At 38.7% G+C, this 17,042-nt stretch overlaps 1 protein-coding gene across 1 annotated transcript in view; it reads left to right on the top strand.

Moving 5' to 3' along the window:
• Positions 1-17,042, top strand: part of LOC148956515 (hatching enzyme 1.2-like) — a 123,277-nt gene that overhangs the window by 83,506 nt on the left and 22,729 nt on the right. Inside the window, exon 6 of the mRNA XM_089108455.1 lies at positions 6,219-6,318. Within this exon, the coding sequence (XP_088964581.1) occupies positions 6,219-6,318 (100 nt within the window). The remainder of the gene's footprint in view (positions 1-6,218; positions 6,319-17,042) is intronic.

Genomic DNA, 17,042 nt, shown 5'->3' with positions numbered 1-17,042 from the left:
AGATACATCACATCTTACTCATGGTACAAAGAGATCCAAGGGCAACTAGCCCCCCCACGCTTTCTTTTTCCAAACCCATCTGATGAAAATGTTGAGATAGACATTTTATTAAAAAAAATAGTTCAAAGGTCGGATAAGAAAAACTCCGGTGTCATTACAACCCCCCAGGGCCCGGGTGAAGGCGTGCTAAGTTATGCCCTAAGGGCAGGTATGGTTCTTATGAAAGGGATGCTTGTATAAGCCTCATAGAGGGCTCATTTGATTAGAAATTACAAGTTCTAGTTCACTTTTTAAGAGCCAAGAGATTTAAGGGCAACTAGCCCCCCATGCCCTTTTTTCCCCAAACCCATCCGCTAAAAATTTTGTAATAGCAAGTTTGTTAAAAATTGTCCAAAAATTAGAAAACAAGAACTCCGGTGTCCGCACAACCCCCTAGGGCCCAAGGGATAGACGTTGTAATTGTTGTCCTGGGGGTGTACATTGCTCTTATGAAAGGGAAATTCAAAGTTCTAGTTCACACTTTAAGAGTAAAAACATATCCGATGGCATCTAGCCCTCTCTCCCCTAACACACCCTTTTTTCCCCAAGCCTATCCGATAAAAATTTTAAAATAGCCATTTCATTAAAACAATTCAAAGGTCCAACAAGAAAAACTCCTGTGCAGAAACAACTCCCTATGGGCCGACGGCAGGCGTTGTAAGCAATCCTCTGGGGGCATTAAGTAATGCTAAATGCATCAAATACAAATTTGGGATAGACATTTTGTTAAAAATAGTTCAAAGTTCAGATAACAAAAACTCCGGTGTCGACACAGCCCCCTAGGGCCCGAGGGTAGGCGTGGTAAGTTATGCCCTTGGGGCATATATGGTTGTTATGGAAGGGATGCTCGTATAAACTTCATAGAGGCTCATTTGATTGGAAATTAAAAGGCATTATTCAATTTTTAAGAGTAAAATGTGATTGGAGGGCAGCTAGCCTTCCACCACACTCCATTAATTTTTTTCCCAGACGCACTTGATATAGAAAAGGTCGTCGTATAAACTTCAAAGGGGGCTCACTTAAAAGGGGGCAAACTTTTTTCACTTTGATATTGTTACCTTGATACCAGTTTTGATACTTTGATGAAGATTTAGATTTTTTTTAAAGTTTGATTTTGAAATAAGGCATTTTTAAAACTTGAAAATTTTTGCAATCAAAAACGAACAAAAATTATTAAAAAAAAACTTTCCGAAAAATTGGTTTTTCAAAGAAAAGTAAAGGTCATTTTAAAGTTAAGCTCTGCAGATACAAATACCTGTTAAAATTCAAACTCAAAACGACCAAAAATTACTATTAAAGAATAAATGAAACCCAAAACAAACAGAAATTAAATAAACAATCATGAATCGCCTGAATAAAATTCAGATGAATTTACTGAAAAAATGTGCATTGTCAGTTTAATAGACATTTGCTGATATTTGTTCCTTAAAAAATGATTTCTTAAAATTATAAAATTGAAAACATTTAAAAGAATTTTTTCAGCAAAGCAAAAATTATATTCTTGCTCTTAGAAATCATAGGGGTTTCGAACCCTACTCATATTAATTTCTGCTCATTTAGAGTTTGACTCTGTTATTTATTTTAATTTCTGTTCGTTTTGGGATTCATTTATTTATTGATACTAATTTGTGTTAGTTCTATGTTTGGTAGATTGTTTTATTCTGTTTTTGTTCATTTTTGGTTTGATAGAGTTCTTTACTTTTTGTTGAAAAACTTATTTTATTGAAAATTTTTTCTTAAATTAATTTCGGTTCGTTTTATATTGACATAGTGTTTTTCAAGGAAAAATGAAAATAATAGTTTGAATCTTTCCGGTTTTCCTTTAAGAATTTCTAGTTTAGCCTGCTATTTATATGCTGGAGAAATTTTTCAGAAATTTTTAACAACATGAACTCTCTTCAAAATTATGACACAAATAGTAGTGTTTAGTTTTTTATTTCTTCAGATCATTTTACAAATAAGCTCTTTTAATACGTTGAAAAAAATGGCTATCTCAAATTTTTATTGGAAGAGCTTGGGAAAACGATGGGCGTGGGCATTTGCCCTCTGATCACTTTCGACTAATAAAAAGTGCATTAGTCCTCTCAATTTCTCATAGAATGGGTCCTTTTTGAAACTTCTACGAAAAAAAAAATTTTTAAAAACCTCACATGCCCCAAGGGCATAACTTAAGACCCTTGTCTTGAGGGCTATCGGGAGAGGGGGGTGTCATCCTCAAATTTAATGACCTTGCAACTACGTTGAACAACACGAATATATCAAAATATTGATTGGAAATGTTTGGGGAAATGATGGGTGTGTGGGGGGGGGTGTTCTCCCTCCATTTACTTTTGACTATTAAAAAGGACAATAGGCCTCCCTATTTCCAAATAATTAGCCCTTTTTGAAGTTTTTACGACAACGCTTCTTATAAAAACCTCTTATGCCCCCAGGGCATAACTTAAAACCCTAGCACTGAGAGTTGTGGGGGTCGTCAAACCCCCACAGCACTGAGACATATTTTTCGGACCCTTAAACTACTTTCAACAAAATGAGCTATATCAAAATGTTGATCGTGAGTGTTTGGGGAAATGATGGGCGTGAGGGGTGGGGGGTATTTGTCCTCCGATTCCAGTTTTAATTTCCAGAACTTTCAACTATGTTGAACAAAATGGCTATCTGAAAATTTTGATTGGGTGTGTTTGGGGAAATGGTGGGCATGGAAGGGGTGTTAGTTGCCTTCCAATCACTTTCCACTATTAAAAAGGGCACTAGCCATTTCCATTTCCAATCGATTGAGCTCTTTTTGAAGTTTCTACGACAACGCTATCTATAAACACCTTAAATAACTCCAGGGTATAAAGTACAACCTTTTCCCTGGGGCTCGGGGGGTTTGTCATCCTAAAATACATAATTTCCAGAACTTTCAACTATGTTGAACAAAATGGCTATCTCTAATTTCTGATTGAATGTATTTGGGAAAATGGTGGGCGTGAGAGGGGGGTTAGTTGCTCTCCATTCACTTTCGACTATTAAAAAGGGCACTAGCCCTTTCAATTTTTAATCAAATGAGCCCTTTTTGAAGTTTCTACGACTATACTTTCTATACAAACCTTATATGCTCCCAGGGCACAACCTACAACCCTTGCCCTGAGGGCTCTAAGGGGGTTATTATCCTCGACGACCTAATTTGTAGAACTTACAACTACTTTGAACAAAACGGATATCTCAAAATTTTGAGATATTGGGGTTGAGTTGCCCTTCAATCACTTTCGACTATCAAAAAAGGCACTAGCCCTTTCAATTTCCAATTGCATGAGCCCTTTTTGAAGTTTCTACGACATCGCTTTCTACAAAAACCTTATATACCCCCCATGGAATAACTTACAACCCTTGCCCTGAGGGCAGTGGGGGAGTGTCCTCCTGAAAAACATAATTTCAATCAGGAAATCAGCTACGCTGAACAAAATGGCTATCTCAAAAATTTTGATTGGATGTGTTTGGGGAAATGGTGGGCGTGGAAGGGGTGTTAGTTGCCTTCCAATCACTTTCGACTATTAAAAAGGGCACAAGCCACTCCAATTTCCAATTGAATTAGCCCTTTTTGAAGTTTCAATAATTACTACGATAAGTCCCTCGATACGAAGTGCCCTGGTCTAAAACCAAGAAATAAATAGATAATACATTGTGCCATCATCGTTATTTACTTAGGCAGCGCTATTGCGCTGCCTATGATTTCTGGTCGTTTGGAGTTTGAATTTTAAGAGGTATTTGTATCTGCTGAGCTTAAATTTAAGATGACCTTTAATTTTCTTTGGAAAAATTTTTTTTCGTAAAGTTTTTTTTTAATTAATAACTGAAAAGAGAGAGTTCTCAGGTACCTTGTCTTTTAGTGCCTCATGCCACAGTACACAGAACGAGTTTCCTGACCCAATATGTCCTGGATCTTTTGGATGTACCTTTGCAAATGTATCGTTGAAAACTACCAAACTAATTTAAAAAGTAGAATCTTTATTCCCGGGCAGTAGAAGTAGTAGTAGTAATAAACTTTTGTTTTTAAGACGAAACGAAATAATAGACACCCTTTCTGGTTCAGTGTCAGATGGCAATTTTTTTTCGCCAGGCAATTTTTTTCTAAACGCGTTTTTTAACTTTTGGTTACTATGAGCTATGGTTCGCTTTGTACTAGGTTGCAGCTACCGCTCCAACCATGATTCCTGAAGAGATATGGAATATCCACAAGCTAGCGGGAACACCTCAGTTCCTCGCAATCGAGCTTTCTCCCTGATGTTATGATTTTCAGTCCAAAGAAACCATCACTCTCAGTAGATGCGGCATTTTCAGCTGGTTCCTCTCTCTCTTAGACTTGGCGACGCAGGGGCAACACGCAAATGGTTTGGAAGGCTGGTCTTCCCTGGGAAATATATTTCTCCTTCAAACTGTGACGGTGGACCTGACCACTCTTCAAGTTGAGCCCTCTCCTGTTCCTTTTCTGCCCATATTTAGCACTTAAAATATCTTAGAATTTAACTAAGCTACAACTTAGTGTTTCAAGAGATATAAATGATTGTAATAATCAAACAATAGTATCCATTCGAGTTCAATAAATTGGATTCAATTTATGCTCGTGGGTCGTAATTGAAAATTTAATGGGGTTAAACAAAGTGAACAATATTACAGTAACTTGTCTTTCACTTGCCGAAGTTTACTTGACACTAAGAAAAAAAATAAAAAATGTAAAACAAAACATACATACAACGCCTAACTGTGACATAACTTTGGTCTAATTGCTTCTATAAGACACTGAAATGTAGTTACCTTTTGTCTAGTCTGTTAATCAAGGTGGGTGACAGCACAGAAATTCCCAAAGCGGCAAGATCAGTTAAACGATAATTTTTCTGAACTGATTTTCATTATTTTTCGAGCAGGTAGTCTGAAATATTTTGAGAGACTGACCTTTCCTGTGCTTAAATTAGACAATTCTGGTCCGATCCGTAAAAAAACAGAATTCATACTTCCTGATTATGTAAGTGTCATAAAAACTGAATATCTCTCTATCAGGCCCAAATTGGAAAAAATTACATGTTTTTTCAATGAAATCTGGGGAATTTCCTTTCAGCTGTTAATTTTACCTCGTTTATTTGAGTCTATTATATATTTTTTATAATTTTTACTAAAGCCGCCAACTTAACTCTATAATATTTGACTACACAAAGTAAAAACGTCTGTAATGGACGAACTAGGTTAAGTCTTTATCGTACCGAATTCCCTTAAACTATCCTTTATTATGGATGAGTGTTCTTTCCTTGTTCTTGTTTTAGGGAGAACCAACAAGCCATGCAAAAAATATAATTCTACTGTACTTCCTGGGGCTGTCATGGAAGAAAAGTTTGAGATGGCTAGGAAAAATTCTATGTATAAAGGATGACATAATGGCAAATATTTTTCTTTTTAGACATCTATCTGGGACCAAACCATAACCAGCTCGTCCCCAAATGGGATGTTAAGAGGTCACAAGGAAGGATTAAAGAAGATTAAAAATACTTAAATGGGCGAGGGGGATGTAAACAGTGAAGCTTTAAGCAGATTGAAGTAGAGGAAGAGAGTGTACAACATTCTTGTGAACTGATGCCACTGAATAAATGCCATTCGTGAGCTTGTTGGTCCAAAAATTAAGAATTGTTTGCTGTTCAGTTATTTCGAAAGACAGATTTTTGTAAGAATTATCTGTCAGCCCTTTATAATTCTGCTGCCCTCTCCATATTTTAAGGGTTGTTCCACTTTTGAATCTATTTTCTACTAATGACGAAGAATAATAATGTGGCAATATTGAAGTGCATGTATTTTTTCTCAATACGGACATAGTCCACTTTTAAATATCTGTGCAAATTCTTGTGGCCTAAATTTTGAATTCCAGTTTTCATTACAAAATAATTCATACTTACAACAACATCAATGTCAATTCTTACATAATTTTTACTGTTTATCGTCTCTTAAACTGTTTAAAGTAGTTAACAATAGATCTTCCAATTTTGAATTTTGTTCTTGTTACTAAAGGTTAGTGAGGGGTTACTGCTTTCAAGGCTCCAAATATACACACTTCGGACTCTGCTCTTAACGACTCTGGGGTTCAAGAATTGGGACCTATTAATCTTTAAAAAGAATCTCAGCTAAATTGTAACTCTTGTTAATTCTTGTAGGTTTTTGGCATGAACACAACCGGCGAGATAGAGACGACTATATCCAAATCGTTACTGAAAACATCGTATCAGGAGATGAAGATTACTTTAAAAAATACAGGTATTCTTTCTTAATACTACGCCTATTACTACTACTAATGCTATTAATCGCTCGATGCTGTCTAAGGCCAACACAGCTTCGCTCGGCCATCTTCCTCCGTATTCTATCCAAAGCTTCACTCCTCAACCCCTCTTAAGAAGTTTCAATCCCTTTCAAATCCTTTCGCGTGATCTCTTGCCACCCCATTTGGAGACTACCTACTTTTTCTTTGATGAAGAGGATGGTCAAAGGCATATTCTTTGGCAATCTGTCATCTTTAATCAGTAAAGGGCATAGCTATTATAACTTTTCTTTCATTACAGTCATAAAAAGTAGTAGCAACGCACGTTTTATTTACCGCTTGTTGTTTAAAATATGGTTGGTCCAAAATGTTCCTAAAATAATCCTTAGCGAATCCCTCAGGAAAACCTCTACATACAGAAATGGAAAACAGCCTTTCGAAGCCCTTATGTTTCAGAGCTATAAGTAGTGGGGCCATAAGGCTTTCAAGCAGTCAGTACCCCCGGAATACAAGATGTCAGATGGGGAATTAACATGGGAATACAAGCGGGGTATCAGGCATAGAGCTCTTAACCCCTCGAACCTGTTTCTAGCGGACAGCTGGCAAGATTCCGGCCCTCTGAAGTCATGACACACTCTCACTGGTATTTGTGACAGCCCCCGGCAAAATTCCCACCCTTGGCATGATTCCTACCCCTTGCAAAATTCCTATGACAGCCCTATCCCTTTTCTTGTGACAGCCCTCTGACGTCATGTGATACATCCCTTTGTTTTTCTTTGACAACCCTGGCAAGATTCCAAGCGCATGCCCTATTTCTAGGTGAAATTCCCAGGTGCTTCAATAACCTGGAATCTGGTCGGGATAATACACAAGTTTATTTAACAGGGGATCTCTTAACCCCACGCACCTGCACAACACAGTCACCTGTTCTATTAAAGGGAGCACACCCCTCTGGACTCCAATGACGTCATACGACTTACCCCATTTCAAACGGACAAATATGTAACTTTGCGGCAGGAAAACATAGGGGAAACCCCGCTTATAACGTAATGACAGCTACGTGACAGCAAAGCTATCACATATTACTTTATTTTCACCCAAAAGCACCAAAACATTTTTTTTCATTAACATAGTGGTGACACACACTTTATGTACGGTCACGTAATTATTTTGCAACACTGCCAGGTAATACCATTTTGACAATTTTTGCCCAAAAGCCTCAACACATTTTATTTTTTCGGCGTTTCAATTTTTCGCTCGAAACACCTTTCATATTTCTTTTTCTATAGTTCTTGACCCCACCAGGACTAAAAATTTCATTCCCTTCCAATGGTACAGCGCCCCAAGCAAGTCGTCCTTGAAACCATTCACAGTATTTTGTATCAAGAACCATATTCTAAAATTAACCAATTGCATGACAGACAAGATTCCCCATTTCTGACAAAGACTAGAATGGCGTATTATTCTCCCAATTTGAAACACTGCAGAAGACATTTGCTCTCAATATATTAATAACAATGAAACGAAAATTTATCGTTTCTTTATATGGAATATTAGATTTCAAACTATCGTGACGATACGCCCCCCCCCTCTAGCATGCAATACAGGAGGAATAAGGTTGATATTAGATGCAATTTAAGACATATTAAGAGCTTTTAAGGAAAACATCCATCTCTTTGAGTACCTGTTAGATTTTCAACTCTTCCATGGGAAAAATTCCTTAATGTCTCCACCCCAACTTTTAAGCTGTAGTTCACCCTACAATGATAATACCTGACTGCCGCCCCCCCAACCCTGACAACACATCATCTCCACAACAAATTTTTTCAGGCATTTCCTATTAAAAACTATGTCTTTAAATCCCGTGATTCAAGGTTTTTGCAACCTAAGCCAATCATGATGCCCCACAAAATACTCAACACCGCCATGGCATTTCACCCGTGTGAAATCAGCACCCCCACCCCACACCGTGGGTGACCTGATATTAGTCATACATTTAAACCATATTAAGAGATTCCTTTGAAGGAGTTTTAACGAAATGAACCGTTTCATTAAATATTGTTAGATTTCACTCCCCCTCTAGCGAAAAATTCAGTTAACCCCACGCACCTTATCTTTAAGCTCTAGAGTATTCTAGTCAATGACAATGCATACCACCTTGGTAAATTATGGATAATATTAAACACCCCCATGACATCACTACTTTTGCCCCAAGACATCTTTAGGCATTTCCTACTAAAAATTATGCTTTTAAGTCCCGTGATTCAAGTTTTCGCAACCCGGCCCTATCGTGATAACCCACAAAACACTTTACACCGCCATGGCATCACCCACATCCATCGCCATATGGCACCAGACCCCACCCCTCCCCTCGGGTGACCTGCAGTTAGTGGTATATTTAAACCATATTAAGAGATATTATTGAAAGAATTTTAAGGAAATACCCTTTTTTTCATTGAGATAAATTTATGGATATTTAAAATATCCTAACAATAGGTTCCCCCCCCCCCCTCACCTAGCATTAATTTTCAGAGGGAGTCATGATAATTGACTTAATTTGTAGGCATTATTGTGGCTAATAAAAGGATAGAACATAAGCCATAACAAACGTAACTTACGGAAAGACGAGGGGAGAGGACTCCAGGAGAGTGGGAGCGTCACCGGACTTGCATAGATTATGAATTGGTGGGGTTCCCACCTCAGAAACAGGAGATTTAATGTCTGTATAGATTTATCGCGATTCTAAAAGATTTAACTTTAAGCTTTTCACCAATGCGTTGGCTAGAATGATACTCTTATATCATGATTCGCTTGAAAACCCCTGCAGTGAAGAGACGCAGTCTTTTTTGGCTAAAATAAAGTGATTATTTTCAGTTTATTTTATAGCACTAACAGTTCATTTTTGAAACGAACGTGCCTCATACGGCGACCCCGCGTCTGAAACAGGAGATTCAATATTCCTTTAGTTTTTCAGAAATTCCATAAATATTTAATTTTTAGCTGGGACTCGCAATCAATCCAAAGGGGATGCATGTTGCATTTATACCCACAAGTGTATCAACCTAGTACAACATAACCCATTTAACTTAACCCTCGTTCAACCAAACTTCTGTTTAACCCCACCCTTCCGATGTAGATGTAAATGAGACCCAATTTTATAACCACGGAGATGAACCCGTTTAATTGAATCCATATTCAACAGAATCTCCGATTTTAGCATAACCTTCCTTTGTCTCAGCCCTCATGCAACCCAGGGGACATTTTTCAGCAAAAATATCAAAACACGCAAAGGGGGAAATTCAATTTCGAGAAATCCCCGTTTCCCCCATCCCGCGCACTGCGGGGGAGTTTGGTCAGTGTTTACTCATTCCGGGGACGACATCCGGACTTCGGCTAGGCGATAAAGGAGGTTAAAAAAATGGTCTTACTTGAGATTACTTGAAAAGTAGTAATAATAGAGAAATTATCATAGAATTTCTAGGACATGCCCTCCCCTGACGTCACAGCATCCCCTGTTTTTAGCGCTCAGCTAACAAGATTCCCATACATTTTTGGTATCGTGTTTTTCTAGAAGATTTCCAGGACTTCCGTGACCAGGTCTAACATGAATGACGTCAATGTATCTCGCAATTTCCCTACCTTAAAATAACTTAGAAACAAATAAAAGCTTTATTAATTAGAACAAGTATTTCACCCCGCATCTCTGCGCATGACGAATATTACGATCCTTGCTTACATTCACTTTTTGTGATAAAAAAAAGAAATCCCCTAAAAATGAAATCTGGAAGCCTAATAGTGCCTTAGCTTGTAAGCTCACCGGTTGAACATTTGTTGATTAACGTCCCTTTGGCTATAGGGTCCAGGATGCAAAAGGACCTTTCAAAATCACTTTTCAAAAGGACCCCATGAGGGTTCAGCACGGCACACATACACGGGTGCTGTGTAATAACGGCGGTGTACATCTTATAAAACGATACCTAATCGGAGAGGTTGGAAAATCACCTTGAGATAAGGATCGATACCAAAACCATTGAAAAAATATGCTTATGGTTCACAGTGGAATGGCGCTGAGATACTATTTCTACACTGACACTAACTCTCATCACTCCGCTCCCCACCGTCATCCAAATGACACCAGCCCTCCTAGGGCATTTTCAATCTTCTCATTCTGAAAGTAAACTTTTGGAAACACATTAAATAATATATTTTTGAAAACAAAGAAGTCGTCCCCTTTCTTTACTACTGTTTGATACCCTAAGCACTTCACCTCACAATGCCAGACTATTACTGCCGTGACACACCACTGACATCGTCCCATCTCCTCTAAAGCACTTTTCAAACATTTCTTGTTAAAAGTTTTACTTCAACTCCTTCATTCGGGTTTTCGCAAGCAATTCACGCCACAGTACCACACTGTAACTGCCTCTAAAACACCCCTATGTCATCGCCCCGTCTCCCCCAAAACACTTCTCAGACATTTATTGTTAAAAGTTTTACTTCAACTCATTCATTCAGGTTTTCGAAAGTAATTCACGCCACAGTACTGCACTATTACTGCCCCTACAACACACCTATGTCATCGCCCCATCCCCCCGAAACACTTTTCAGACACTTCTTGTTAAAAGTTTTACTTCAGGTCATTAATTTGGCTTTTCGCAAGCAATTCAAGCCACAGTTACCACGCTGTAACTACTTTCTAGCACCTCTATGACACCCTTCTACCATCAACCCCATCTTCACGAAACACTTGTCAGACATTTCTTGTTTAAATTTTTACTTAACGTCGACTCTAAGTGATATTTAATTAACCTAAATTTTTGCATGTCTCTCTTAGCCTTTTTCTTGTAACAGTGACAAGATAAACCACAACACTACAAAAATATTCCAACGCTTAAATTTCAACAAAAAAATTCCAATATGAACTTTGAAACATCATGAGAATGTAACAGTGAGAAGGTAAACGACGAGAAACCACTGCAAAACTATTCCAACTCTTGCATTCCAACAAAACAAAATTCAAAAGAAGTATGAAACGTTAACTGAATGTAACAGTGACAAGGTAAACCACTACGAAAAATTATTCCAAGTCTTAGATTTCAAGGAAAAAATTCCAACGAACTTTGAAACATCAACTGCAATGTAACAGTGACATCGTAAACTACTACGAAAATATTCTAAGTCTTACATTTCAAGGAAAAAATCCTGAAATAAACTTTGAAACATCAACAGAATATAGCAGTGACATGGTGGACCACGAGACAACAGTACAAAAATATTCCAAGTCTTACATTTCGAGAAAAAAATCCAAAATGAACTTTTAAAACTCAAGAGAGTGTATCAGTGACATGGTGAACCACTACAAAAATGTTCCAAGTCTTAAATTTCAATGAAAAAATTCTGAAATAAACTTTGAAACATCTACAGAATGTAACAGTGACAAGACACCACTAAAAAAATATTCCAAGTGTTACATTTCAACGATAAAATCCTGAAATGAACTATGAAACGTTAACAGAAATTACCAGTGAAAAGGTAAACCACTACAAAAATATTTCAAGTCTTACATTTCAAGGAAAAACTCCAAAATGAACTTTTAAACATCGACAGAATGTAACACTGACAATGTAAACCATGACGCAACTGTACAAAAATATTCCAAGTGTTACAATTCATCGAAAAAGCTCCAAAATAAACTTTGAAACATTTAAAGAATGTAAAGGTGACAAGGTAAACCAGTACCAAAATATTCCAAGTCTTACAGTTCTAAGAAAAAATTCCAAAATTTACTTGAAACATCTACAAAATGTAACAGTGACAAGGTAAACCACTATAGAAATATTCCAAGTCTTACATTTCAACGAAGATTTTTTTTTGTGTGTGTGTGTTTTTGTGTGTGTTTATTTGTGTGTGTGTGTGTATGTGTGTGTTTTGTGTGTGTGTGCGTGTTTTTTTTGTGTGTGTTTATGTGTGTGTGTTTTTGTGTGTGTGCGTGTGTTTGTATGTCCCTCTGTGTGTTTTTGTGTGCGTGTTTTCGTGTTTGTGTGTGTGTGTTTTTTTGTGTTTTTGTGTGTGTGTGTGTATGTTTGTGTGTGTGTGTTTTTTCTGTGTGTGTGTGTGTGTTTTTGTGTGTGTGTTTTTTCTGTGTGTGTTTTGTGTTTGTGTGTGTTTTTGTGTGTGTGCGTGTTTCAAACGTTAGAAGACGGTTACAATAATGATGAAGGGTGTCGCAGGGATGCTAGAGAGTAGTTATAGTGTTGTACTGCGGCGTGAATTGCTTACGAAAACCCCAATGAATGAGTTGAAGTAAAAATTTTAACGAGAAATGTCTTAAAAGTGTTTCTGGGGAGATGGGATTTTGACAATGACAGGGGTTTTGTAGGGGCAGTAATAGTGTGGTAATAAGGGGGGAATTGCTTACGAAAACCCGAATGAATGACTTGAAGTAAAACTTTTAGCAAGAAAACCCCAATGATTGAGTCGAAGTAAAAATTATAACAAGAAATGTCTGAAAAGTGTTTTGGCCGAGATAAGGTGATGCCGGAGGGGTGTTGTAGGGGCAGTAATAGAGTGGTGCTGTGGGGTGAATTGCTTACGAAAACCCGAATGAATGACTTGAAGTAAAACTTTTAACACGAAATGTCTTAAAAAGTGTTTTTTTTTTGGGGGGGGGGGGGGTCGGGCGTTGACAGAAGAGTGTTTTAGGTGCAGTAATATTGTGGTACTGTGGCGTGACTTGCTTGCAAAACCCCAAATGAATGACTTAATGCAAAATTTTAAACAAGAAATGTCTGAAAAGTGTTTTATGAAGATTGGGTTGATGGTGGAGGGGTGTCATAGAGGTGCTCAAAAGTAGTTACAGCGTGGTACTTTGGCTTGAATTGCTTGGGAAAAGCAGAATGAATGACTTGAAGTAAAAATTTTGACAAGAAATGTCTGAAAAGTGTTTTGGGGAGGATGGGGCGATGACAGAGGGGTATTGTAGGGGCAGTAATAGTGGGGTACTGTGGTGTGAATTGCTTTCGAAAACCCAAATGAATGACTTTAAGTATAACTTTTAACAAGAAATGTCTAAAAAGTATTTTGGGGGAGATGGGGCAATGACAGAGGGGTGCTGTAGGGGCAGTAATAGAGTGGTACTGTGGGGTTAATTGCTTACGAACCCAAATGAATGACTTAAAGTAAAACTTTTAACAAGAAGTTCATGAAAAGAATTTTTTTGGGGGGGGGGGGGAATGGGGCGATGACAGAGGGGTGCTGTAGGGGCAGTAATAGTGTGGTACTGTGGCGTAACTTGCTTGAAAAAACCCAAATGAATGACTTGAAGTAGAATTTTAAACAAGAAATGCCTGAAAAGTGTTTTTTGATGATTGGGTTGATGGTAGATGGGTGTCATAGGTGCTAAAAAGAAGTTACAGCGTGGTACTCTAACGTGAATTGCTTGTGAAAAGCCGAATGAATGACTTGAAATAAAACTTTTAACAAGAAATGTCTGAAAAGTGTCTTGGGGGGATGGGACGATGACAGAGGGGTGTTGTAGGGGCAGTAATAGTGTGGTACTGTAGCGCGAATTGCTTTCGACAACCTTAGTGAATGACTTGAAGTAAAATTTTTAGCAAGAAATGTCTGAAAAGTGTTTTGGGGGAGATGGGGCGATAACAGAGGGTTGTTGTAGAGGCAGTTATAGTGTGATACTGTGGCGTGAATTGCTTGCGAAAACCCGAATGAATGAGTTGAAGTAAAACTTTTAACAAGAAATGTTTAAAAAGTGTTTTGGAGGAGATGGGGCGATGTCGGTGTTGTGTCACATGGACAGTAATAGTCTGGCATTGTGAGGTGAAATGCTTAGAGTATACAACAGTATTAAAGATAGGGACAACTTCTCTGTTTCAAAAATATATTGTTCACTGTGATTCCAGAAGTTTATTTTCGGATTGAGAAGATCGGAAATGCCCAAGGAGGGGGGGCTGGTGTAATTTGGATGACGATGGGGGTGGACTGATGAGGGTTAGTGTCAGTGTGAAAACAGTGTCTCAGCGCCATTCCACTCTGGATCATAAGCATATTTTTTTAATGGTTTGGGTATCTATCCTTCTCGCAAGGTGATTTTCCAACCTCTTCGATTAAGAATCTTTGCTTACGATGTGCATTGCCGTTATTACACAGCACCCGTGTGTGTTTGTCGTGCTGTACCCTCAGGGGGTCCTTTTCGTCTAGCTTGCGAGATAAACTGACGTCATTCATATTAGACCTGGTCACGGAAATCCTGGGAATCTTCTAGAAAAACAATGTGCCAAAAATGGATGGGAATCTTTGCTATATAAAACAAATAATACAACGCCTGGAATCTTAGATGGGCCTTCCAGGGGTGGGAATCTTGCTAGTTGAGCGCTAGAAACAGGGGATTATGTGACGTCAGGGGAGGGCATGTCCCTGAAATTCTATGATAATTTCCCTATTATTACTACTTTTAAGTTACCTCGAGTAAGACCATTTTTTTAAACCTCCCTTATGGCCTAGCCGAACTTCGGATGTCGTCCCCGGAATGAGTGAACACTAACTAAACTCCCCCACAGTGCATGGGATGGGTGGGAACAAGAATTTCTCATAATATAATTTCCCCCTATGTATGCTTTGATATTTTTTGCTGAAGAATATCCCTTGGGCTGCGTAAGCGCAGTGACAAAGGGAAGCTAGGAGGAAATCAGAGATTCTTTCGAGTGTGTATTTAGTTAAACGGGTTCAGGTTCGTATTCATAACATAGGTTCCCATTTGCATCTACATCAAAATGGTGGGGTTGAACACAAGTTTAGTTGAACGGGAGTTATGTTAGATGGGTTATTTTGCACTAGGTTGATACACTTATGGGTATAAATGCAACATGCATCTCCTTCGGATTTATTGATAGTCCAAGCTAAAAGTTAAATGGTCTTAGAATTTCGAAAGGATTATTGAATCTCCTGTTTCAGAGGCTGGACTGCCGTATGAGGCATGTTCATTTCTCAACGGTACTGCTAATGCTATGAAATAAACTGATAACATTGAAATTTATTTTATCGAAAAAGACTGTGTCTCTTCAGTACACGGATTTTCAAGCGAATTTTGGCATAAAACTATCATTCTAGTCCACGAATTGCCGAAAAGCTTAAAGTGAAATCTTTTAGACTTATGATAAATCTATACAGATATTGAATCTCCTGTTTCAGACTTGGGAATACCATCAATCCATAATCAATAAGAGTCCGGTGAATCACGGGATTTAAAAGCATAATGACTTACTTGACTTAAGTCCCATCCGTCCTTGAAGGTCGTCTTGGGGCCTCTTTCTTCGTAACGGTGTGGATGTGCCTTGTGTATGCCTCACGGTCTTCTGTTAGGCGAAGAAGGTCCGAGAGGCGGTGAGGTGCAAAGTTTTCCTTCCACCTTTTTGGGGAACGACCACGAGGACGAGAACCGTGAATTTGGCCTTCGAAGGTGATTTTTGGGAGACGAGACCGACTCATCCGTTGTACGTGACCGAGCCATCGAAGTTGCTGGAGCTGGATGTTCATTAGAATTGTTTGTTGTACTTTAAGGCACTCGAGAAGTTCGACATTTGAGATTCTATCAACTTAAGTGATCCCGCCGATGCGGTGGAGGCACTTAGTTTCAAATGCGGCAAGTCGACGGTTGTCATTTACCTTCAGTGTCCATGTTTCACATGAGTAGATTGCGATAGGGATGATCAGGATATCAAAAAGTCGTGTCTTAAGCCGCAGAGACAAATCCTTGCTTCGCCATATGGGCATAAGGGCCTTGAAACTGGAATTCGCGAGGGCGAGACGTCTTTTAATGTATTTTGATAGGCTTTTGTCGCTGGTGATCAGACTACCGAGGTAAGGGAACTCGTCAACCCACTGGATACTCTCTCCATTAAGTTTCAGGTCTAGCTTAACTGTATCCTGCGGCTTTCGTGAGCAGCACATAGCCTTTGTTTTTGATACATTTATGATCATTCCAAAAGAACTAGCGGCTTCGAAGACGTCGTTAGCAACTGGTTGTAGATCCTTGGGTGTTTCAGCCATTTCGTCGATATCGTCGGCGTAGGCTAGCTTATCTATCTGAACACCCCCTATATGTGCGCCACAAGTTGTTTCCACCAGGGATAAGACTGCTGTGAGGAAAAGGATGAACAGCTCTGGAGACAAAAGGCATCCTTGAAGGACACCTGCGGAAGTCTGGAAACTGTCAGTTAGACCTTCACTAGTCATGACGCGACTCCCAAATTTTGAGTACATATCTTTGATAAGATCTACTAGGTTTCGTGGGATTCCGTAATGGAGGAGGATATTCCAAAGGCCATTTCTCAAAATAAGGTCAAATGCTTGCCTAAGGCCGATGAAGAGCTGATACAGGTCGGGACCAAATTCCAGATATTTCTCTAAAATTTGACGAACAGTGAAAATTAGATCAACGGTCAATCTCCCAGGGCAAAAACCGGCTTGGTATTCTTGGATGACTAAGGATGACACGGCTCTGATCTGTTGGACTATAATTCGGGTGAAAATCTTGGCAGTTTGACTTATAAGGCTAATTGGACGGTAATTATCACATACTGCCTTTGACCCCTTCTTGTGTAGTGGAACAATTGTGGCTTCGCACCAAGAAGTTGGGAAATGACTCTTTTGCCAGGCACCGGATACAATCTGTTGGAAAAGATCTATAAGTGGTTCACACCGGACTTTC

This window comes from Artemia sp. Qi Xiang Cuo, chromosome 1, assembly GCF_049724085.1.
Source record: "Artemia sp. Qi Xiang Cuo chromosome 1, ASM4972408v1, whole genome shotgun sequence".
Lineage (NCBI taxonomy): Eukaryota > Metazoa > Arthropoda > Branchiopoda > Anostraca > Artemiidae > Artemia > Artemia sp. Qi Xiang Cuo.
The sequence above is the reverse complement of the archived record's forward strand: the minus strand, read 5'-3'. Positions and strand labels throughout refer to the sequence as shown.